The 27,047-nt window shown below is 36.5% G+C and overlaps 1 protein-coding gene across 1 annotated transcript in view; it reads left to right on the forward strand.

The window, feature by feature from the left end:
* Positions 1-27,047, forward strand: part of EPHA6 (EPH receptor A6) — a 375,283-nt gene that overhangs the window by 315,301 nt on the left and 32,935 nt on the right. Inside the window, exons 12-13 of the mRNA XM_032219659.1 lie at positions 2,986-3,040; positions 22,079-22,295. Coding sequence (XP_032075550.1) covers positions 2,986-3,040; positions 22,079-22,295 — 272 coding nt within the window. The remainder of the gene's footprint in view (positions 1-2,985; positions 3,041-22,078; positions 22,296-27,047) is intronic.

A 27,047-nucleotide genomic window follows, 5' to 3' on the forward strand; every position in this document is an offset into this window, starting at 1 on the left:
CTTATTTCTGCTGTCAAGTAATCCTCCATTTATTTCAATGTAGCAGGCCTTTCTATGGATTAAATAATACCTGAGTTTTGTTTTTTACTTGGTTAGTTACCTAAAACATCTTTCAGTTCACAAACAAAGCTGAAAAACATTTAGTAGATTTCTAGAAGCATAAAATTCCATCAAGGTTAGGTTCTGACAGGCCATATTGTATATCTCTGAGCAGAAGTAATGAAAAATAATAGCAGGCAAAATGTAGATAGGATTCCTTGGAAGTACCCATGTTCTTTATCCTTTTTATTGTTTTATCTGATGTTCATTTCAAACAGAATAGATTCATTCCCACAAATATGTATGTTGTTTTATTATATTCTTTTCAACTCTGCGTGTAAGATTATCCATTATAGTAGTTCTGCATATATTACACTTCTTTGTATTATTAACATTACCTAAATAACATCTGATGGGGTGCCCTGATTAGCATGTAAATTGGACCATTTTTCTATGTTATATTAGAGTAATAGTTTATTCCTGAATACCAACAGTAAAAGCTTCTCACGTAAATAAGGAAAGCAAAATTAGTACCAAAGTGATGTGGATGCATTTGTCTCAAATACTGAATGTTAATGATACATTTTGTTTAAAATGAAAGACTGTCACTCAGGAATAGAGACCATTCATGAATGCTGAACAACTGAACACAGAATGTCTCAGTTTAATCCCAGCCTTTTCACAGAAAAAACGCAGATCTAAAACTCTGAAGAGTTATTATCTAGTCTCACTGAGAACATGTTTCCATTGAATTATATCTTATTATTAATTTTAATGCATTAATTTTTTTATATTGTATTATACCTTTTATTATATATTGCTTTTTATTTGGGGGTGGATATATGTATGTCGATCTATGTGCATGTATGTGTATGTAATATATATGTATGTGTATATGTACATGTATTTCAGGGGTGGGTTCTGGCAGACACTACTGCCGGTTCGCTTGTGGGCGTGCTGGATGTGCCACACAAGTGCGCTTGCCGTGCATGTGCAATGTAATTAAAATTGTTTGCACCTGCACAGAAGCTAAAAACAAGATGGTGGCACCTATGACGCCACACATAGAACTAGTTTGTAGATGTGGCAGGCCTGGGTCCCTGCCAGTTCCAGCAACCCAGACTGCCAAACCATTACCTGTTCAGCCGAACCAGTCCAAACCAGTAGGAAGCCACCACTGATGTATATGTATATATGCCTTCATTATATAATCATGGTTACAATTATGGCTAGCTGCAGTAAATTAAACAACATCAATAGATTATATACATTTACTACTACCTGAACCATATTTCCACACTGGTGATTTGATATTATTCCCTAGCTTAGGTTGGGAGACATGAATTGCTATCATTTATCAGTGGAGCAGTAGCACATGGTTTTTATTATCTAACGATATTACATCTAATGGAAGGGCTGCTGTTATGCAGAGATTGAAGGATATGACCTTGGGGAAAATAGGCAAGAACTATTATGCAAACAAAGAAAGTTGAAATATTCTTTAAGTGCCAGAAAAATAGACAGCATCAGAAGAAACTCAGATAGACTCCTCTCTGACACAGTGGGGCATAACAGGGAAAGGGGGAAAGCACAATCAGTCTTGCAACACTCTGTTATTATAATTTTCTCAATAAGGTGTAGTCCTCATCTTTCTGTGGAATTTATTTATGGTGGTCTGTCCCAAAGGGTTCAATTGTTACAAGTTACATAGAAATCCTTCTAGCAGCCTTTTAAGTGCTGTGTCCATGAAGCGTATGGGTTATACATATTAGCCTTTTACTGAAGCTTTTGAAACAAAAATATATCATAAAGTTCAGTTTATATCTTCAGTTTATTTACTGCTATATAACCAAATAATATGTAATTTGGACATAATAAAATAATGAAGTAATAAGAATAATTTATCAAACTTGTTTGCCACCCAACTCTTAAAGACTGGCCAGATCACACCAATAAAAAATACAATGAAACATAAAACATAAAAATGATAAGTGCAATGAAGCAAGGGTCTCACTCTTCCTCACCAAGGCTGGAGTGAAGAGACTGGTCTTCACAGGTCTTCTGAACAACAGCAGAGTGGAAGCCATCCAGATGTTGGAGGGAATCTTGTTTTAGAGGGCAGGCACTGTTACAGAGAGGACACATTCCCAGGGTATCGATTTATGACATTTTTACTCAAAGGAAACCAAAGTGCTTCAACCCTAAAGGATTGGATCAGGAAAATGTTAAGGGAGACATGCAATATCTCTAGTAATCAGGCCCATATTATGTAGGGCTTTACAGGTAATACAGCACTTTCTTTTATAGATATTAAATTGTTATTTTAAATATACATTATATCATCTTTGTAACATTTCTACATCTGTTAAATATCCATTATGTTTCTTTTACCTATACATATATACCTTATACATACATACACACACACACACACACACACATATTTTATTTCTATGATTCCATACAATAATCTTATGTATACATTTGATTTTCTATATTTCTTATTTCGTACTATTTTTTATGTACAATACCAGCACTTTCAATTGCATCCGAAAGCAAACCGTGATAGTGCAGCTTCCAAAGCAGAGGTGTTACATGGGCATATCAAGGCATGTCCATTACTGTTTGCTTCACTACATACTGGAAGCTTCAAGGTGGTCTTTAAGGACTCATGTGGATAATATACTATTTGTAATGTGTGTGTATGTATGTATGTATGTATGTATGTGTATATATATATATATACACACACACACATACATACATACATACATACATACATACTTTTTAGAGCATCTTTGCTACAGAAAAGGGTTGGGAAATAATATATGTTAGCAACACAAAAATATATTTTAGCAACACAACTAATATTTTCACAATAGCTGGAAATATAACAAATTCTCAATATATCTATAAGTCTAATACATTGTTTTGGTATTTTTTCAGGTAGACCACTAATGATAGTGGTTGAATTCATGGAGAATGGATCCCTTGACTCCTTCTACGGGTGAGGTATCATTTTCTCAGGACATCTGAATAAGAATCCGTTCTAAGAAAAGGTTTTAAATCATTTATCCTACTATTTTTCCCTAATGTTATTCATTGATTTTTACTAGAAGAGAAACACATTGCTTAAGGTAAATATCTTAGGTACAGTAAGATATAGGTATAGCCAGAAAGAAAATAATATTAAACTTAGAATATTACTGATTCTTTATACAAATTACATTTTTATATTTAGCCAAACGTATTTTTAAATTTTGCTATTATGAAACAAAAAGATGATTGAAATATGAATTCTTGGCATATGGCAACTGCTCATTTAACTCATTTATTTAAAAGCATGTTTCTCAGTGGGGCTTTTTTCACTTTGAAAGTGCAGTATAGGTTAGTAATTGATTTATAATTATTAATGGTTATTTGTGCTTAAATAAATTGAATTAGCAACCATTGAAGTGACTTGATGATCTAATATTATTCCACTTAAAGTCAGTTGTAAATAAATATAGGGAGCATAAAAAGAAATTTTAAACAAACTTTTCAATTAATAATATATGCAGGTGATGAATTCTCAATCGTTAATGTATTCATAAGTAATACAGAGAATAATTTGTCCTTCAATTGAAACATTGCCATAATAGAAAAGATACTTGACATACAATTCTTGTACTGCCCACTCCTGCTGTTACAAATACTTTAAAAACTTACTTAAATAAATCAGCTAGTTAATTTAAGACATAACAGCTATCTTCATAGTGCCAGAATTTGTTTCAGGATAATCAGTAGTTTTTAGCACCCTTATAGCTAAATTGTTAGAATCTGTATGTCATGAACTCATAGAAAATATTCACGAAAGTCTTTTGTTCATAATAGGAAAAAAAGAGTCAGAAAGAGATAAAGGAAGTTTGATTGGGCTGTATGATTGGATTGGATTAATAGCTTTTATTCTTGAACTGAACAAAAGAAATTGCCAACAGATTAATGGCCCTAAAAGATTTTTTAGATTTCCTTTTGATTACAAAGGAGGTTTCAAGTAGGTCCCACCTATAGGATGTGTGCCATGAAATGAAAATGTTAAACATCTGCCATTCATTTAACCAAGGTCACAGCTATAGAAATGGAAAGTGTGAAGTGGCACAATCTTAGTTAGGAAGGTTATTTCTTGGTTCTTTTGATTATCTTGTTTGTTCGTTGTGGTTGTAAACATAAAGTATCTTCGAAGCATCCTGCTTCTGCTAACTAGGATCCCTTTTCCAATTAGACATGCCTGCCATTCACTTACTGGAATGGGCATAAGAGGTGTCAGTTTTGACTGGAAAAGAGAAATGTTTCCTACAAATATTGTTTATGGCCTCTGGACCTTAAGTTAAGCTAAAATAGGGAAAATGTTAGAGAGTCATGTAACAAAGACAAATGAAAAAAGTGGAGACAAAATAGAATTGAGTCAACAATATAGTTTTAGCAGAGTTTACTATTCATCACTACACTCATAAACAGCCTTCAGCAACAGACTTTTGTGTGAAATGGACCACTCGATTCCATTAATTTCATTTGCATAATGATGATATTATGCAAATGACACACATTGATTAAAATGAGGTTAGGTGGCATTTCTATAATGATGATATTACATGAATCACACAAAGTGCATGGATGATGTACACCTCTGGTCTAGTGAAAATTTGTAAATAACAAACATCTGCCTAAATTAGTCTATAAAGATTAGGTGCAGTCAAAAATTATATATTGGTGATTGGTAGAGCATAATCCTGATATTTTCAGCCAGAATTGAGGAGAAAGAGTCTGCTTGAATATCTGTGAACATATGCTCTCAAAATAGTCTCTGTTGGTAACTTAGTTCATGCATGCCTTATATACAAGGTTTACACAAAATGCTAAACTAAACTAACAATTATAATTTAGATTATAATTTAGCACTGTATGTACATTAAGAATGAATAAAATCATTTCCTTTTGTCCATTCTTCTGCAGTTGGTACATGCTTCAGTCTTCAATAGCAGAAGAAATACTTGCAGGACCTAAAATACATTCAATGTTATCATACTAGGGTTTTCGTTTTGTGTATATATAAAATTAAGGCAAATTAATATGTCTGAACAAGTTTGATGGATTTTTAAATGGAGGGTTTGCTCTTCCTCTTTGATATAGGTACATCATCAAGCTTTTTATGTCAAAATATAAAACTGAGATATACTAAAATAGCAAACCTTTTTTTGTGGAGATATATATTAAAGCAAGGTATCTCAAACTATTTACCAAACCTCAAGAAAGCTTGAGAAGGAAAGATGAAAAATAGTTTTCTATGGAGAAGAAATGTTAAGATTGTACATTGACTGTACATTGAAACAATGTACAATGTGTACAGTGGAACAGCTCTTCTATAATTCCCAGTGTAGTATTGTCATTGACCTCACCTTCCTGACAGCTAGAGGTTACACACTTAAGTAGAAGCTAAATAACATTGAGAAAGAAGAGACTTCCATAAAATGTAACCATAAAGTGAGCGCTCTAAATCCATCTAAGTTAGCTTTTCTATATTAGATTGGATGAAGAGGCTAACATGATGCTACAACATTTAATAGCCCTGTTTTATTTGTCAGTTACAAAGGATACTTAAAAATAGAGCCTGTCTCTATCTCTTTTTTCCCTTAGTACATTCCCCTCCTTATTTTTATTCACTTTTCCTTCTTTTGTTATTTTTATATTATAAAAGAAGAAACAAAGCTGAAAGAAGAAACAAGAACACACAAGACTCATATTTGCAGACATCAAGAAACTTAAACCATGATCCATTGCAATTATCCATAGCTGATCCGTATTAATCAATTCTGCAAACTACTAAATAATTGGAGCCAGGTGTTTATCTTTCTGATGCTGTACATATGTCCATATATCTATTTTCTTTGCTGAGGACTGAAAAAACTAAATCTCAAACCAAAGTCAATACTTTTAGAAACATGGACGATATATATAAATATAAGCATTAATTTCACAGCATTTTCATAAAATGAACTCATTTCTAAAACATTGCCATTTCAAATAGGGTTTATAGTGAGTAATACTTCCATTTCTATTGTCACTGTAGCTCCTAGCCAGAAAAGTTTTAAGTTTTTCTCACCTTTCTTGTTTTATTGCTTCCTGTAGTTTATTGTAATTGTTTCGAAATATGTCTTTGTTACATCCTGTGAAGTAAAATCCTAGATGTTTCACTGGATCTTTTGTTATTTCATATCCAGATTCTTTTTACACAGAATGTTCTTCTGTAAAAGATAAGTGCCTTGCTATTATCTTTGTTTTCTTTTCATTGCTTTATATTTGGAAAAGCAATGAAAATCTTTGAGTAATTTCATCAACAGCTATGTGGAATTTCACGGTTTCATGATTATTAATACTATATCTGTGTAACTTTTCAGCTTGTATTCCTTAATTTTGATCCCAATTATCTGTTTCTTGCTTTGTTTGTTGGTTCTTTTTGGCCAAAACTACAACTATTACTAAGAGTGGAGGAGAGAGAGTTGGCATCCTTGTTTTGTCCTTAAATAAACTTGGGGGGGGGGAATCATAGCCTATTCACTCCATGGAAAATGTTTAAGGTATCAGATAGTCCTCAATGTAAAATCACAATCAAGCTCAAATTTTCCATTGCAATTCCCAAGACAGTTGCTAAGTGAGTTTTGCCCCATTTTACAACCTTCCCACAGTGGTAAAGTGAATCACTGCAGTTGTTAACTTAGTAACATTGTTGTTAAGTAAATCTGGCTTTCCAATTGCCTTTGTTTGTCAGAGATTAGGAAAGGGGATCACATGACCCCCAGGACACTGCAATCATCATAAATATATGTCAGTTGCCAAATGTCTGAATTTTGATCATCTGACCATGGGGATGCTGCAATGGTTGAAAATCAGTGGTGGGTTCCTAGTGATTCAGACTAGTTCGGCCAAACCGGTAGTGGTTTGGCAGCCTGGGTCGCTGGAACTGGCAGCAACCCAAGCCTGCCATGCCCCCAAACAAGTTCTCTGGGTGGCGCCATAGGTGCCATCATCTTATTTTTCGGTTCTGTGCATGCGCAGAACAATTTTAATTGTACTGCGAATGCGCGCACATGCAGCGCGCACACGAGCATGGCACGACAAAACTGCACTACGCAAAATAGCGGAGATTAAATCGCGTCGCTAAAGTCGCAACATCATCACCGCGTGTCATCACCGCGCGGACAACAGCGCGGCGACAGAAGGGCGTTCTTTGCCTCCAAAGGTAGCCCTCCTCCTCCAGCTGACAGCGGCAGCGGGCACGGGGCAAAGTGGGCTGCCCAGCAGCAGCAGCAGCCTGCGGGAAGGGTCCAGCACAGCCACGGGGGGCAGCAGGAAGCCCGCGGGGGGCCCAAGCAGGGCCACCAACGCTGGCGGTGGAGGAGGATGCAGCAGCGGCAGCAGCTGAGGCTCTCCCGGGGCCAGCAAAGCGGGCTTGCCCGGCAGAGGCAGGCCGCCCTCTTCTTCCTCAACAACATCTCCTTGGATGGGCGGCCACCGCCACCGGACAAGCCCGCTTCACCGGCCCCGGGAGAGCCTCAGCCGCCACTGCCCGCCCTGCCTCTTCCTCCGGGGGAGGCGCCGGCGGCGGAGGCAGCCCATCCAAGGACATATTGTTGAGGAAGAAGAGGGCAGCCTGCCTCCGCCGGGCAAGCCCGCTTCGCCGGCCCGGGAGAGCCTCAGCCGCCGCCGCTGCCGCGTCCTCCTCTGCTTCCTGCTGCCCCCCGCGGCTGAGCTGGACCCTTCCCGTGGGCTGCTGCTGCTGGGCAGTCCGCTTTGCCCCGTGCCCGCTGCCGCTGTCAGCTGGAGGAGGAGGGCTACCTTTGGAGGCAAAGAACGAAGCATGTAGAACGCCCTTCTGTCACCGCGCTGTTGTCGCGGCAGTAGGGTCGTTTTTTTCTTAGCGCTTCGGATGCCGCGGATTTGCCTCCGCACTTATGTCGGCGTGGATAAGGGCATCGCGGTTTTGTGGTGGAACCCACACAAGCAAACTGGCAGAAGTGCCTGCTGGAACCCACCCCTGCTGTAAATGTGAAAAACAATCATAAGTCACTTTTTTCAGTGCCATTGTAACTTAGAACAGTCACTAAAAATGGTTGTAAGTCAAGGACTACTTGTAAAATATTTAAACAGGAGTCAAAATTAGTTCTAATATGAAAATTGTATTGTGAATATCTGTTCAATGTTGGACAGTTTTTGTACACATGGTAACCTCCATGGACAAAAGAAGTAATTGTTATTCTGATTAAATATTTGGACATTCTTGCTTCCTCATATCACCTGTTTTCAGGGACATACTGTAAGCAAGGATGTCGACGACTCAATATTAGGTAGGGACCACATTGCTGCATAATTCATTAGTAAAGAGTTTGGCAGCCATATCTGAAGAAACACATTGTTTTTAGTGTTGGAGCTTTGTTCACACAAGCCACTAAAATGGAGGAATAGCAACTACAACAATAGTAGCTCAGGTACAATTTGGGGAGTAGCAGAGCCAATAGTCATGTGAATTACCAGAAATGGACTGCAAATATTGAAACGGGTTTTCTGTATCTCTTTGCAGCCATCTAATGGCGCCATCTAGTCAGTTTCTATTAAGGTTCTCCATTGCTCTGCTTGTCATATTGTATGGTGCCTAGGCAAATGCATTGGTCCTCTATTCATGCTGTGTCTGCAGGAGATACTGACCAATTATTTTTAAAAACCAAAGCTTTGACTTGGCACTCTTATCCCTTTGGTCTCTAAACAGTGGTGGGATTCAGCCAATTCACACCACTTTGGGAGAATTGGTTGTTAACCTTCTGAGCTATTTGGTGAACTGGTTGTTGGAAGAAATCATTAGGGCAAAGAACCAGTTGTTAAATTATTTGAATCCCACACCACTGTCTATAAATCAGATGCCATGCATTGTCTGACGAAAGTTATAACATTATTTGCAATAACTAACCTGACTAAGAATTCTAAACAACTCAAAAACTTGCAGATTATTAGTCTAAAAGCCATACTGACTGGTAACTGATACTTCTGTGTTTCCCTGAAAGTACGACCTACCCAGAAAGTAAGCCCTAGCTTTATTTTTACACATGCACCCAATAAATAAGCCCTAATTAAGACCCCACCCACTCCAGGGTGCACAGGTAAAAGTTAAGCTAGGGAGGGATAGGGGGTGGAGCTGCCCTACTACTTATCTTTGGACAGTTGCAGCCAGGCCTCGTACACCTCAGCCCATTTATTTGTTGCAGCCAGCAAGGCTTTCCTAAAGGCCTCTGTAGCCAGTAACAGGGCTCTGAAATGATCCAGAGCTCTGTTATCAGCTGCAGAGGCCTCAGGAAAGGATAAAAAGTTCCTAAAGACCTCTAATAGCTAAAAGAGGCCAGTAGCAACTTGTGCAAGTAATGTGAGTCAGTGGACAAAATCCCCCCAAAAAATAAGACCTGGTGCCTTTTTGTGGCAAAAAAGATATAAGATAGGGTCTTATTTTTGGGAAAACACGGTATATTTTCCTATGTTCAGAAAAGAAAAAAGTACAGTATACAATTTTGAAAAAGAAAGTGGTACAATAAAAGTGTTATTGTTTATATGTGCAAAGTCACCCAGTTGTTCTGTTGAGCTCATCAAACCTGCCCATATCATTGTAGAAATAAATGTTTCCAACAAAATAAACAAGATAGTAGCATGAGTTTCCTGCCAGGCACAGTGGTAAAACTCTTGTTCTTGTTCAGTTCTATATTCCAGAGCAGAAACAAACATGTTAAATAAGTGTTCGTTGCTGAATTTTAGAAAATCATATATTTCTGTGTATATACATTATGTATGGATATGATCTTAATCAGTCCAAAGTTCAAATTCTGGGCTTCTTTCTCCTGTCTCTTTGAGCCAGTGCACATTTGGCTGCTCTTTTTCTGGCCTTTAAGCTTTCAGCCATCTGTTCCTTGTTTACCAAATGGGTATCTTTGGCATGAAAATGAAAATCCCATGCTTCATCAGTTTCAACCATTACATTATGTTAACATCAATTCTCCTCTTTGGGCTGTTTTTAGCTTTGTATTGAAAACCAAATATAAAGCATTTTACAAATTAGAGAGTAAAGCATTTAGAGAAATAGTTTCATGGGATGCCTGCATTTTGTGCCCTGACACTTCAGCGCACAGAACCAAAATTCATGAGAAAAGATATAATAGGCATGGCTACACAAGTCATAGACCCAATGTCATGTGGAAGACATCTTTACCGTGGAGCTTCAGGGCTGCCACATTTAGTGCCTGTGAAAACGAGAAGGGGGATAACAAGGATTGGTGTAGGATTAGCCATAACAACATTTCTTTCTCTGGGAGTCAAGGGCATTCGGCCTGCACCTGGATGGGAATGACTGGGGGTTGTCTCCAGTTGAGATGGTGAATTGATTGGACTATGTGATGGACTTGTTTTTGCAGAGGGTGGATCTTTGACTTTCTTTTGGGTGGGGAAAACCCGGAACTCTCAGATTCGGGTTTTCCCAGATGTGTCAACATGACATCTCTAATAAAATGGAACTTTGAGGAACTTCAAGCTTTGGAGTCTTCTTTCATTGGAGGTGTTATTTGGAACTATCACACTCAATATTTCAGCTGTTTTAAGAATTCAGACAATATCTTCCAATAGGCTTGGATCTAAAGTGAGCTCCCAGGAATAGCAGAGTGAGAAAGGCAGCTGAGCAAGCACAGCTTCTGCTGTCAAGTCACCCTAGACATCAGAATATGTGTGTTATCTATCACATAAGTGAAGTACCCTCCAGTTGAGGACTACTCAGTAATCATGCTTATAACTGACCAAGTGCTAGAACATAAGTGCCTGATTTCTCAGTCTGGCCCCTGATGCCCTTGGCTGGAAATGGAACATCACTAGATTACTTTTTCTTTTAACTGGAGTGTCACCATTGCCATAATTTGAATGAGAGAGAAAGTAACTGAATTATTGTTATTTGCTCTCCAAATACTCCATGACACTATGTCATTTGGCAGCTGTAACATCTAACCAGGCAACATCAATTTAGAAATTGAGGATAGATCACTGGGAAAAAGCTTCCCTACCAATCTTGCCTAAATTTTCAATAAAACTTGGCATATTTCAAAAGTTTTAGAACGCAAATTTTTCCTGGCACAGAAAGAAAGAATATGCATTTCTATCACTATTTCTGCCAGTATCCATTGTCTTTTGTATACTGGCAGCTAAGGGAAGGAAAGTATTTCTCACCACAATAAATTAATGAATTTACTGATGAAGAACTGATGCACAACTCATCTTAAAACTCATTCAGGAAGCGCTAGCTAGGGCAAATGTAAAGCTATTGCCATTCAGTTATCCATTATCCAATTTTCAATTTTTGTCATAAAATTCCTTTGTCAAAAATGTTTTTCAAATATTACCTTAAATAGGTAGGACAATTTAAAAAATAACATAATTTCAAATAATAAAAAGAAACAGTTTCTTATTGAAGTTAGTATGTTATAATGTTCCAGTACAACTCATAAATTAAACAGTTTAAAAACAGTAATCAAATGTGTTGCTCGTGAAACTTTTATGTAAGAATTTTCATTTCAAGTACATTTTTCCAGGACACTTATTAATAAAACAATATGGAAAGAACATCCAGAAACAATAGACATAATATATAGAGGGGAAAAACCACTGAATTGGGCAGATTGATTGTATAGCAAGACATTGGAATTGATTGGTTGTTTGGTTGGTTGTTCGATACATTTCATAAGAATTGTCTTTACTTATTTTCTTCATATCCTAACATTTAGAGCAGTGGTGAAATTCAAAACTTTTTACTACTGGTTCTGTGGGCATGGTTTGGTGGTAGGGTCCTGTGACTGAATGGGCATGGCTAACTCTATGTTACTCAGTCACATGCTACCACCACCAAGCCACACCCAGACAACCCAGTAGGAAAAAATGTGTGTATGAGTCCATTCTCAGTCGAGCTGCTGTTCCCTTTATGCTTCCTGGCCCCTTCTCTCCTGGGGGTGGAAGTACCTTAAAGAGATAGGCTGCAGCAGCTCTGTGAATGGAGAGGGAAAAGTTTGGATAGTCTCTGCGAGAGAATGCAGCAGACAATCTGAATGTTTCTCCCTCCATTCACAGCCTGTCCCTTTAAGATAGTCCCCAGGAGGAAGGGGGCAGCATAAAGGGATCAGCAGCTGTGCTGTGAATGGATGTTCCCCCCTATCCCCCTCCCTCCCGGGAACTATCTTAAAGGGACAGGCTGTAGGAGCTCTGCTGTGAATGGAGGGAGAAACATTCGGACTGGGTGGGTGGGTCAAGCGGCCAGAAGAGATGAACGGGCGACCAGGCAGGCATGGGCGGGGCACCACCAGGGATTTTTGCCACCAGTTTGGAGAACTGATGCCAATTGTCCCTGCTGGTTTGGCTGAACCGGGCCGAACTAAGAGGATTTCACCCCTGATTTAGAGCCTTTTAAAATATTGGGAAATTACTGATGTTTAATTTTCCAAATAACCAGAAGCATGCAATATCTAAATGCAGCTGCTTCTGTTTTAGCTTTTAGCTTATAATGGCACAAAACATGGCATCTTGCTGTGCACTAAGTGATGCTATTAACTGCAATACATCTCAACACATTATCTGATTCTCAGAATTCCTGAACATCCATAGTCAATCAATACCACACAATCAAAGTCACAAAGGTTCCTGTACTGTTGATATCCATTCAAACCCCAGATTTCACAAATGATATTATATCAGTCAGCATTCACTAATCATCTAGCAAAATGAGGTATTATAAGGTATTGTAATCACCTGGAGAAGTGATTTTCTGGTCCCATAGAATCTAACAAGGGACTTTTTTCTTGTTTTTGTTGTTTCTGTTTTTGAAGAAAAGGGCCTGCATATGGGACAGGTGGATTCCATCAGTTTTAGAATTACAAATGAGATATTTTTTTAACCCTATAGAGAAAATAAGAATATTCTGGAAAGAGTTTGTTCTTCAGCACACTGAGTGGAGTATTGATTGACATTTCCTTTAATAACCTAGTTAAGCTGGAAGTATGGCTGAATCTAGAAACCACACTTCTAAGGAAATATATTTAAAAGCAAAACCCTCAAACAACCCTGTATAAATTCACCACTCCAGTTATTTCAGAGTCTTTTCAAGCTATTTCAGTACTGGGAGATTGTTCTACTGGTCTAAAATCAGTTTTTCATTAATGAAATCTAATCTTGAGGGCATAGTGAAACTTTTCTGCTTTTAGTTTTCCTATATAGAAATTCCCAAATAGTGATTGCTAAATTCTAAATAGTGATTGATTTGAAAAATGCTTTTATGTGATCTTAACATACAGGAAATAGGAAAACGACAAACCCCAGGCAGTAGTGATGTAGCTCTTTCCTCTGGAAAGTCTTAAAATGTTAGGGGGGGGGACATTTATTTATTTAATTTATATGCCACTCAACTCCCTAATGGGGGCCATTGGTTACTATACTACATTTGTTGGGTCATCTTTATGTTCCAATTGAAGATTAGTGCTACAAATATATTTTTAGAAATATATGAGCTCTTTTTCTCTCTCCCCTCTCTCCTGAACTTCCTCATGCTCTATTGAAATATAGTTTATTTTTATTCTGCATGTGATTCTGCCCATGGGAATACCTTTGATGAATAATTAAATTTGGCATGCCATTTATTGCTTAATTTCAACTCCCAACATCCCTCATTATTAGACATGTTTCTTAAGGATGCTGGAAGTTGCACTTCCACGTCAAGATGTGTGTTCTTACACTTTTCAGAGGTTTTCATATTGTACATGTCAAGTACAATGTAAAAGATGATTCTTAGATTATTAATAGATTAGATTACAATAAAACATTTCAATTAGTGCAAGTCAAACTTTTGGCACAGTGTAATATTACAAAATAGAGAATCAATATATGCTATGGACTAATGGGAAAATGCCTAGAGACTACTTTAATTGATGGGTGCAGATTATATAACTTCTTTAAATATTCATTCCATTGTATTCCAGTATAAAATGATTCTCCATTTTTTTAGTTTGATCCATGCAATCAGAGGCAGAGAATGTATAATGATTGAAATTAGTGCTATGCATTTCTAAAACTCCATAATTAAATGTTGAGTGCAACATGCAAGTTTCATTCATACTGTTTAAAATGGTTGCTTCCTGGAATATTTTATGAACAAAATGTTTATGTGGAATGAATAGCTTCTACTGGAGAGAGTGGGTTTTTTGTCAATATTTTATGCAGTGTTCTGTAGCTGGACTGGAATATTTCTTGAAACAAGCTTTGCAAAACAGCATCAGCTGTTGAATATAAAACAATTTATTCCATGTACCCTAGAATGGCAATATAAGAGTGAAACCAGCCAGGTATTAGATATACCTTTGGCTGTCAAGAATAGTTTATTTGGCAAAGCTATTAAAGTCTGCTTAGAATTTGATGGAACAGTGCCTTGGATAAATTTACTGTGTTAGGGATTGTTGCCAAGACTGATAAACACTCTTAACAGACCACTGAGAATTGTATCAAAAGTAATTTTGGGGATAACCCCTGGGAATCAAAAGTATGCACTAGACATCATGTAGCATAAATGCTCAGTAAAAGTTTATATTATTTCTTGTGAGAAAATAATTTTAAAAAATATCCCAGAGAATTTTGTATATCAAAATACATTAAATTTATTCAAATGTCTAGTTTAAAAAGCTAGCATCAAAAGAGATTCCATGGGAAATCAGCGAACTTATTTTATATGTCAGAAATCTTGCTAAAACATATAAAGGCAAGGGCATCTGCATTTGAAAAAAAATATTTAATTACAGCAGGGTTTGCCCAAAATTGCATTGGAGCATGTGACAGAAAATGCTACAATCAGATGCCACACAATTTTAGCTTTTGATCTTTTTTCTTTAAATATCATCTTAAATCATATCAGTTTTAAAATATAGATGAAAGTATTGTGCATTACTTGCTGATAGAAACAGGCAATTGCTATTAAACTTTATTCCAATAGTTGAACATTACAACTTCATTCCTCTGTATCTGTCTCAAATTTCTCATTAGTTACAAAAAGTGGATTTCAGTGAATTCCAGCACTGACTTCTGTCATTGCTTCTTGGACAGTATGCTGCTGCATACTCACTCAGAGTCACACTTGTCACCACTGTTAGGTAAGCTCCCTGTTGGGAGAGCAAGTGCGTTCAGAGAAGTGTTGTGAGAGTTGTGTTGGAGAACACACAAAACAGCATACAGAGACACTGCAGTTTAAATAGGCTTTTACTTTCGTGGAAATAGAGGTATCAGAGTCCATCAAACAGTCCAAGTCATACACGGTTAAGACAGTCAGTCATCAACGTCTTTCAGTTAAGGGATAATCCAAATAACATAGTCCATCATCATACAAACAGTCCGGTACACAAAGTTTGCTAGCAGTTGCAAAACTTACACTCACACTGATCACTATACGGCACTTCTAACAGCCAGCTTCCAAACACTCAGATCAGATCAGATCAGCATCTAACAGTGATTCTGGCTCCCTCTTAGGGCCAATTGAGGAAGCAGCACCCAATCACATTTACAGCATGATTTAAAGAAACAGGTACAGCATTGTTACATGATTTATATTGCCAACCCAACTGTTAGATTATATTCTAACAACCACTTTATGACATAGTATTAAAAACTTCTCTTAAGGGCTCTGGGAGCTGCTTTGAAATAGAAGGATAACTTGTATCCTGCTCCTATCTGTATCAATTGCCCATTATATGAATTTACCTCAGATGCAATGTAAAAATGTTTTAATGTTTGGTCATGCATTGTGGGGAATTTATATATATATATAGAAGAAGATGGAAGCCCTGGGCCAGTTCACTTGCATACCAGAAATATCACCATCTGTCAGAAAAGCAGTTCATGTGTATCTCTTCAAAACATTCTAGCATCTAGCATCTCAAATGAAATAACATTCATTTAAAATCCATAGAACATTACTCTAAATTCCATTAGGAAACATTTGGATGGAATGCACCCTTATTGGAGAACAGTGCTTTAAAGCCTTCTAATCTGCTGGCCCACATAAGAATGACTGTCACCTGGGATCTTTGAAGATTAAATGGGTGCCTCGTGGATCTTGGTGGTTTCCAACATATTCTTTGAGATATCCATTGTGACCTTGTAATCGGTTCCTTTGAGTGCCTGTTCATCTTCTTGCAACAGAAAGTGACCAGAATGCTTTGACTGCCATGATTACCCTTGGCTAGATGGTCCCTAGTGAATTCCTGGCTTACTGAAGACCTACAGGAAATGAAGTAGCAGAAGAGGTGCTTGGAGCACTGTGATAGGAAGATGAAAAATGACTAGAACCAGCAGGGAAATGAGTTTGGGACTGCACTTTGTTATTTCATCTTCCTTATTGTGAAGCGAGGGGGAAAGTGTAGGAGCACTTACAATATAGAATGTCTTGTCTTGTAAGTTTAATTAGTTTGAACTTGGTATATTTTTTATAAGTTGTAAAAATATTATAAAGTCTTTGAGCAACTATCATTTATTGCTGTGCTGTGTTATGTATTTTATTTATTGGAATTTGTCAAACAAAAGCGAGAACAAGAATAAGAGAATAAAAATCCAATGATAGGGACGATAGGCACATTAAGTGCATTTATGCACGCCCTCTCTATATGTTTGGGGTATGTTATTTTTGGGGTTACATCTATTTTCATTGGTATTGTTTTTTATTTATTTATTTATTTGTTATTTATCATGATTATAATCTATCTTTCTAAAAGAACTCTGGGTGGGTTCTAATAATTATTGTACAGTGTTATGGTCAACATTTTGTGAAGTTGTGGTGTATTCATATTCCTTATTATTGAACTATAGAAGTTGTAACACATTTGATGAATATATTATAAACTGCTCAACAAATTTGAATTTTATATAAAACTGATTAAATTCATATTAAATAAATTCACAGTCAAGACAATTAACAATCAAGACATCTCTTTAATTTCTCTAAGAACTGAAAACATTTTTTCCCATACTGTACCTGCTGAAAATCAGTTCTTGATTGTGGTTACTGAATTTGTTCTAAAATAAATACTACTTTAGTATTTCTTGCACCTGAAAATGAATGGTAGGCATATCTTAAGACCAAACTGCATAGTCCATGCAAATGCACTATAACACTAGACTAGCAGGCTCCTATTGAACAAAAACTGTAGTTAAATGCAAGTGAAAGTGACAAACTGAATTGGACAGAAGTCAGTTTTTGTGGACAAGACAAGGGCTGGCAAACATTGCTATAAGTTTCCTGGTACAAATAATGCAAATTAAATGCTTGCATCAAACTTTATGAATTAATTACATACACACGCCTTTGAACAATGTAGCAATACACATGTGATCATTGTGATGTCATTTTGACTTGCTAAGCTATGGACAGGGAGGCCTCATCTTAGCAGTAACAGAGACAGGATGAAAACTGGCAATGGGACAGTAGATTGCACATTGGTACTGTATTTCCATGAAAATAAGACCCGTCTTATTTTCTTTTGACTCCCCCCAAAAAGGGCTAGAGCTTCTTTTAGGAGGGTCTAAGTATTGACTCACCTTAGGGCAGTGGCACCAATAGTCCCACCCAGCAAGAGCCCGCTGCTGGCCCACTTCTTCTGCAGCCACTTGATGCCACCCATGTGTCCCCTAGCCTCCATTTCACTGTCTGAAAGCCCTCTGCAGCTGAGGAACAGGCTCTGGATTGACACGTATGGCATCCCCGGCTTCCATTTCCACCCCCGGCATTCCAGAAAGCCCTCTGCAGCCAATAACAGAGCTCCAAATCTATCCAAATCTTATTGGCTGCAGAGGGCTTTCCAGAAGGCATCTGTAGTCAATGAAAGAGCTCTGGATTGATCCAGAGGTCTGTTTTCGGCTGCAGAGGGCTTTTCAGAACGCTCTGACAGTGAAATGGAAGCCGGGTGCGACACACGTGAGTGGCAGCAAGCAACCACAGAAGAAGTGGCCCTGCAAAGCGAGGCAGGTGTCAGAGTGTGTGAGTCCTGGTAAGTAGGGCAGCTCCACTAACCCCACCCTAGCTTAATTTTTACCCGTGCACCTGGTGGGTGGTGTCTTAATTAGGGCTTAATTTGGGAGTAGGACTTGTATTGGGCACAAGTATAAAATCAAACTAGGACTTACTTTGGGGGTAGATCATGTTTTCGGGGAAACAGTATATTTTAGCTAAATAAAGAATAGTGGATAGCACTAAAACTCATCTTCATGGTACCTTTAGTGCATTTCTAAGTGGATAAACTGTATTAATATATACTATTTCTATAACAGAAATAGTACTATATTGTATTAAAGGGAGCAAATGGGCAACCAAAGTATTTCCCCATGTTTGCTTACCCTCTTCAATCAACTCATGTCCGAATTCCCCCTCTACATGACTGCTTTCTCGCCACTGGCTCCAAATTAAGATTGTTAGTGGTAAGAGCTACTTCTACTTTCAATCATAAAAAGACATGAGGGTAAAATCTTAGCCAGTAGAGATTCATACAGATTCTATTTTGATGCATAGCCTGGAAACTTTGCAGAAGGAAAACAAAACTAGACTAGACAGACTGAAATACAGCAGACTGTGTGGGAGGAAATATTGTTTGAAAATAATGGATAACAATGGAGAAATAAAGCATAGAAATCTTATTTAAAAACTTTGCACCACAGCACAAGGCACTAACAAATCTAGCAAATAAAAGACAAGAGAAAGGGCATCAGTACAGACTGTATGTTGTATTGCCTGTGGTAGAAAGTCAAAAGAAACAAGAAGTACAATTGAAAGAAGTACAATTGCATATAGAATAAGAAGATAGTATAAATTATATACTATATATTGTGGAAATTTCAATTGTATATTGAAAAGAAATATTTTTCTGGAACAAAAGGTTTCTACAAAAACTCAAACCATATATATATGTTTCGACGAGGTCCCAGTTGTCATCCTGAGGCTGGTGTCTTCGGCCTTGTACCTGTGCGAGCAAAGCAAAGCTCACACAGGCATGAAGCCGAAGACACCAACCAGTGGATGACAACTGGGACCTCGTCGAAATGTCACCAAGATACTCTCAATCTTACATGGGAAAAGACCCGAATGCACCAAAACCTACGCATATATATATGAAAACCACTCATGACAGATCACGAAATCTCCAGAATCATGAAGCCTACAAACTTGAAATGTAGCACATATGTTCCTCTTGGCTCCTAGGTGCTTGCTTAGAAAGGATTTTTGGAAATGATCATCATATCATTAGTATTTGTTATATCATTATTAATATATTCTGACCTCTGTTCAAACTATCACTTGGATGTGGCCAGCATGTGACTCATCTGGCCTGCTGGCTGGGAGTTTGGAGAGGAGCCTGAAGCAGAGAAGGAAATAAGATAGGAGATGTTTCTGTGGGACAAGGCTAAGGGAGAGAAGGGGATAAGATAGGGGAGGATTCTGTGGGGCTGCCCCCAACAATCTGGGTCCTCATTTTACCCACCTCGGAAGGATGGAAGGCTGAGTCAACCTGAGCAGGTGAGATTTGAACTGCTGAAATGCAGCTAGCAGTCAGCTGAAGTAACCTGCAGTACTGCGCTCTAATCAAGCTGACAAGTCATTAAATAAAAAGTAATTAAGTTTTTATTTATAATAGTAATTATCACTGCCAATAGACAAATAATAGAAATATCTGTATAATTTCAATAGATAGAAAACATGATAAGATGTAGTCTGTATCCGTACCTGAAAAAAGTGTCTGATAAAATCCACTACCTCTAAATCCCAAACCCATGTTAGCAAATGACTATTGTTAATAGTTGCATGTTCATGTAACAGTCCATAAGCAAACAAATTAGCTGTATTATGATTTAATTAATGTCATGATCCACATAACATTCTAAACAAAGCTAAACTATCACACAACTCTATTTCAGCCACATCTTGGTGTGATGCGTACATACATATCACATATGTATAGGGATACTACTTTTCCCTTAGGAATTGTACAAATCATAATTAATTCAATTAATAATTATTAATTCATTCATAATTAACTCCACATTCTACTCAACAAAGCCTCGGTACAGTATTTCATTAACAGAAAGCAATAGTTCTTAGCCAATTTTTCTATATGCAAAAATGAATATGATATGAATAATGTTGATGTTTCTCTTCTTGGGGTATGTTGTCCATATTATTGTCATAGAGCCATCCTTGAGAAATTATTATTTGGGCTTACTGTAATGATCATGGTATTTATTTTTAATTTAATTGTTGTTGCAAGTTGAGGAAAGAAATAATTTCTCATCTAGCATACAACGTTTAATGCATATGTTATGCATATTTTTGACAGAAATGGCAGTATGATTTTAAAGGATTTATTTTATTTTCTTTTTAAAAGCTGCAATACAATACTTTTGCACCTAGTTGCTATAAAAAAGCTTCAAATACGCTAGATTGTTCCATTGTAAAGCATCAAATGTTCTCTCAGGATGCCCATTCATGGTATAATGCAGTATTTTTCACATCAGCTGCTATCTATTTTCAAACTCCTATTTGTCTTTAGGGATCTATGATGGACTTCTGAGAGACTGAGAAAGAAGCTGTCAGTTTGCAAAGTATTATATAGCCAAAACATTTGCAAAAAAAACCCCACTGCTTCAAGAAGCAGAAAGAAAAGAATCCCTGCCCTAACAAATTTACTGACAAGCATTATCTTAAAATATACATCCTCTTCAAGATTAATGTCAAGCCCCTAGCAGCAATGAAAAACCTAGTTTTTCATACAGTCTTATTAACTAGATTCTATCACTTCCTCCTACAAGAGGAATGTACAGCTAATGTACATCTGGTTCTGAATTATTTTGCAAACTGCCGTGGTCTTTCTCAGACTCTTAGTCAATTATAGCATGGTATACACCACAAGTATCAAACATGCTGTGTCACATTGCCACCACGTGATGTTTCATGACATTTTCCCATTTATGGAGCTGAGGTGGGCATGGCCTATGTGTGACACATCCAGCCTACAAGCCGCCAGTTTGGCACCCCTGATATAGACCACAGACAACACTGAAAATTATTTCCCTTTATTTCAGGAGAAGATTTATTATACAAAAACAAAGGTTTATTTTGCAATGCAATAGTGTATTTTGTTTTCTCCATTATTTATCTTGGAATGCTTTTGTTCCTCACCTTTTATGCAGGTACACACCAATGCGCTGCCTTCCAAAATATTCCTGCTGTCATTTTTTGGTAGTTGTATGAGAGAGTACTTAGTCCTTGGCTAATGAAAGACCTAGCATTAAAGTGAGATGAGGGAGAGGCTTATACTGACTGATATGAGGCTCTCCTAATAATCTATGCACTCATGCAGGGCATAACAGTGCAAATACCACTTGACAGCTAAGTGCAGAGTAAAATTGCTCAATCAAGCATTATGCCCTGCAGTTGTCTGAAATTAGTTAATTCCATGCTGAACATGTTGATAGCTTTAGAGAAAGTGTTAGCTATTCTTACACCTTGTAGAAATTGATTGGTTGAATGTGTGCCATCAGTCAGTCAATTCATAGTGATAACATGGGTAGATTTTCTCCTGGACATGTGTCCCTAACCTGGTCCTTCACATCTTCCAATGCTGCATTTTATTGGCACTGAATCAATACATTTTGCTGCTGGTCCCCTCATTTTTTCCACCTTTCCTAGCATTGTAGATAATTCCAAGGTTAGATCTTTGATATTATACCCAAAACATAATTTGATCCTGATTATTTATGCTTCAAGTAAAAACTGGGTTCACATATTTATCAAATTTATATATAAATTCATGGAAGATTTAGCCAAAAAGTAGCTAGACCTTTGAAATATAATTTGTAATATTTAGCAAATGTTTGACCAGCACAACATGAAAATGTCAACTGAAACTCTATCTTCCTTTCAGAAACATGATGGCCACTTCACAGTCATCCAGCTTGTTGGGATGCTTCGTGGAATTGCTTCAGGCATGAAATATCTCTCAGATATGGGTTATGTACATCGGGACTTGGCAGCTCGGAATATTTTGGTCAACAGTAATCTTATGTGCAAAGTCTCTGACTTTGGGCTATCACGGGTACTAGAGGATGATCCTGAAGCAGCTTATACAACAACTGTAAGTTTTTTGGGTTTTTTCTAATACAAAAGGATCGCCTTGAGGGTAAGAATGGATTTTATGCATATACAAATATACAGCTAATGTACAATAGCAGGCTATCAAAATGAGTTTTCCTTCAAAGAAAGCAAGCCAAGGAGCAAAATGGGAATGCAATATGCTTCAGTCAGCTTATTTAAGAAATAATTGGCTTACATTATTGGAATGTACACAAGACCAGACTTGCTTCTGGCAAGGTCCTCTACCCATAATAGCTGTAGAACTGGCCACTTCATCATTTCCTGATAACATTGTCACACAGAACTCTTCAATATGCAGAAGTTCAACAGATGAAAGAAGTTAATATTCCAGGTATGGAAAACGGCCACTTCTATAAAGCTGAAGTTTAGTACCATAATTTCTATGTGGCTCTTATGGATATGAAATTGTAGATTCCCTTCTTCCAATAAAGGGAATACCTATCTGTTTCACAGTCGAAACAAGAACAAGGAGATTTTAAAGCATTCTGAAACATTTGTTCACAAGAGTTATTCATTCAATCATTCAATTCCGATAGGCTACGCAACTCCATCAAGTAACTGTGATTTCCCCCAAGAGATAAAATTCAGCTCCTTTCATATCACCATAAACCAAATGGTGACACTAATTCACATCACAGCCAACTCAGGGATGTTAAAAGGTGTAGGGTAAATACACTTTAGAAGAAAACTACCAAAGAGTTATATTTCACCATATCTAGTTATTCCCTCTAACACTTTCGTGATGTTTGAACCAATTTTCTTTTAATTGCTTAGTTTTCATTGTAGCCAGATTGGTTTCATACCTCTGTGTGAATATTATTGGATATATTATTTCTGTTGACAATAATGATTGATTGATTGATGTAATTTATTGACTCTTTGGCTCTGGCTGGCATAATATATTGGATTATTGGAAGACTTAGCATTTTGAACCTTTCATGGCATTTGTCATGGTTCTACCAAATACCTATTTATACTGCCTCCTGCATTTCTAGAAACATATATCACCATGCTTTCCACAAGTGTTTAGTGCTTTAGTGTTTTATGCATGATACAGCATGAGGAACAGGACTAAAGAAATGACTCAGGTACCTTAAAATTAGATGAAATTAATTAAAATTAGATATTATTTTGAAACAATGCCTCAGCCTCAATTCTTACATTTATTTATTTATTTCATTTTGGGCCTCAGTAAGATTTTTTCCCCATTGTGATCAACACTGCTTCAGCCTCAAAGATTAATATTTATTCTGTTGGAGCTATTCTTTTTGGTTGAAAAGTACAATTCTTAAGAGGTGGGAAAGTGTAAAATAAAAATATATATTGTTATATTGTCCTATGCCAATATTTATAAAGCAGTTCTCTTTTTAGGTTTCCTTCTTTAGAAGGTCTCCGTTTTTTTTTTTTTTCCCGAGTGTCGTCCCCATCTCCTCTGCCACTTTGTGTAAATGAAACAATTGTGTATTCCCATACAGATTAAAGAATTGGATTTTCATTGACAATGGAAATAAATTTTAATAGTAAAACCATGTTTATTGAACATTCAGTGAAATTTACTCAGCTTTTTATTTAGCATATTAACAGTTCATAATCTGTTAATCTTATATCCATAAATACTGAATAAGAATGTATTTCATACATGTGTGTATTTGTGTATATATTATCTTATTTTGTTTTGCAAAAATGTTTTTTTAATCATACTTATGCTTATTCAAATTTATATTGAATTTATTAGAGCTCACTGTCAAGTTGCTTTCATTGTACAATGGTATGTTTTCATGATTTCATTCACCAGAGCCTTCAAAGCAATGCAAAAGATGCTTATTTTCTGATTAGTCTTTTTTTCCCAGTTTGCTTACATAAAGACCTTAATAACTAATTTTTAATTAATTTTAATGTTCTGTTTTCAAATTTTCCTGATTAGAATATTAAAATAACTGCATATATTCAATATTAATTATTCTGAAATGGAGTTAAAAGTCAAGATGACCTTTTGTTGAGGTTGTTTAATTTATTATCAACTTTCATTTTCTATTAAATTTGGAATTTATTGTTTAAAAAACTATCTACAGTTCTATGTTCCATAAATATCCAAAGATGCAGATGAATCAGTATTAAAACTGACAAATTTGACTGATCATACTAGAATTTTGGTAAGCTTGAAACAGGATCTAAAAGTCATTTCTAAAAGGGTTTAATTCTAGAGTTCTTACTACTCAAAAGTCTTTTAGATGCTGAGCTTGTTAATCAGAAGGTCGGCAGTTCAGCTGTTCGTATCCCAAGTGTCGTGTAATGGAGGGAGCTCCCATTCCAGCTCCTGCCAATCTAGCAGTTCGAAAGCACTTTAAAATGCAAGTAAAAAATAGGGACCATTTTGGTGGAAAGGTAACAGCGCTCCATGCGCTTTTGCCAGTGAGTCATGCCAGCTACGTGACCATGGAGATGCCTTCGGACAGCACTGGGTCTTCAGCTTAGAAATTGACCTGAGCACCACCCCCTAGAATCGGGAATGACTAGACATAGGTAGGTACCTTTACCTATGCCACTATCATTAAAGTCCAGTTTTTATAGTTAAAAATACTAGAAATTAAGCAAGAGCAACTACAGGAAGGGTAAAATAAATTGCAATTTACATTCGGCCTGAAGTACTAACTACACCACAGAATGGTGTAGTTATTGTACTTTTACAGATTTTGACACTCATTGGAAATGCCCCTGAGTTTAGGTATAATGTTCTAGTTGTCCCAGTGGCAGCTCTAATATCACTTTTCTGCTACATGCATATTAAAACCTAGAAAGTAGAATTGATCTTCAAAGGAAATACTTCCCAGAGAAGTAGCAAGAAATATCTAATATCTTCAGGTCTAAAATGCATGTTGATTTTTAATATTTTTCACCTGTTTTGCTGAAAGATGGTCCTTGAGAATTTTGGTCAATTAACTCTGATGTTCCCATATAAATAATCTAAGAATAGTGTTAAGACATGTGTCAAAACAATACCTGCTGTTGAGATATGCTAGACACAAAAACACATGTCTATATTTAGTTGCACATACTGAACCAACAGAAGCAATCCAAATCCAAATCTTAAAGAAATATGCTTATAGTTACCTTAGCCTAATTTCAAATACTTCAGAGACTCTAATCCTGTAAAGATTACCATATGATTTCCCAGCACTCTAACTGAAATCTTTCTAGTAATTTAATGTGATTATTTAATCCAGTTAATCAGTGGAACAACATTAAAAGTAATTTGGATTCTACAAAACATTACATTTCTAAACTAAGGTTCAAACTGTAATTGAAGTTCATGAAGTGGCTTGTACTTCACACTGTTGATTTTTTTTAAAGAAACAGCTGGAGAAGATTACCTATTTGGGATGACTAAAGGCTTTAAATCTTTAGTCTGCTACAATTCTAATTATCAGTTTTACAATAGAGTAGACAAATGACTTAGATTGCCTAAAAAAGTGTAATAATCTTTATTTGACAAATGACCAGCAAATTTAAAATTTAAACTCAAAATTAAAATCAAATGGGTGAGATAAAATACATTAACTAGGAATATTGTAGCAATACAGAATTTGGCTACTGCACAACTGATATAAGATTTGAATATTTTAGAAAATGATAAGGAGCAGGGAGATTGTCTTACAGCACAGTTTCCAGTCCTTAGTAGTAAATAATTGAGAAATGTGCAGACAACTAGGATGACTTGCCTTCTCTTCCCTCTCCCTGAATTTCCAAACAGCCAATAACTTTTGAGTTGTAGTCTCAATGGACAGAAGATGAGGGCAAACAATGAAGAGCATTATTAAAGAAGTAGAACCAAGACATTTGTATAGAGTAGCTACCCTGGAAGATACCAACACCATAATCATGACCAGATTTGGGACACGAAGAAAAAGAAAGATGGCAAAAAGTTATTACAAGGAGGACCACAGTAGAAGTGGTCTGGAACTTCTATATAAAATGATAAAAAATTGAAATAGATGAAGAAGAAATAAGAGTTAAAATGGGTACAGACAGGAGAAAATAGCATGCTAAGGAGGTGAACTAAGGTTAGGCTATAATGGCAATTATTAAAAGTTATTTCAAGATAAAGAGGAAAGAAGCCTTAAGAAGGAGAATTACTTAGAGTCAATTGTAAATATAAGGGATAAAACTTAGAAAACTCAATTCAATATCAATTTCCAATTTAAGAATCAATTCTAGGATAGATCCTAAATGTATTAGGATAAATGAGGATAAGCTTATAAACAGAAAATTTACAATAAACAAAAAGCATCTTGCTATTTACTTAAGCAATTTCATTTTTTAATGCATCATCAATAAACACAGTCAATAATGATAATTCTGTGTCCTGCTGAGATTGTTTCTGTCCCAGAACCCTGTGACACTGTACTTCATTTATTGTCCACATTATTAACGTGCTGTCTAATATGATTTAATTGTGTGATGTTATCACATTCATACAGCTTGATTCATCAGTGAAGGAAAACTAATGAGTCAGATCCAGAATCTATGATGTTGCATGCTCAATAGATACATATTAGCACAATATCTCTATTCCCGTAATTTTTGTTGAATGGATTTCAAAGCAGCCTTTGGGTGACCATTCTGAGCACCCCAATTAACAGTTCATTGCCATTACAATAGTTTTGAATATGCAATAATTAGTCTGTTGTCTATGAGAACCCATTGGCAAATAATACAAATAATTGCTTTTGTA

Source organism: Thamnophis elegans, chromosome 6, assembly GCF_009769535.1.
Source record: "Thamnophis elegans isolate rThaEle1 chromosome 6, rThaEle1.pri, whole genome shotgun sequence".
NCBI lineage: Eukaryota > Metazoa > Chordata > Lepidosauria > Squamata > Colubridae > Thamnophis > Thamnophis elegans.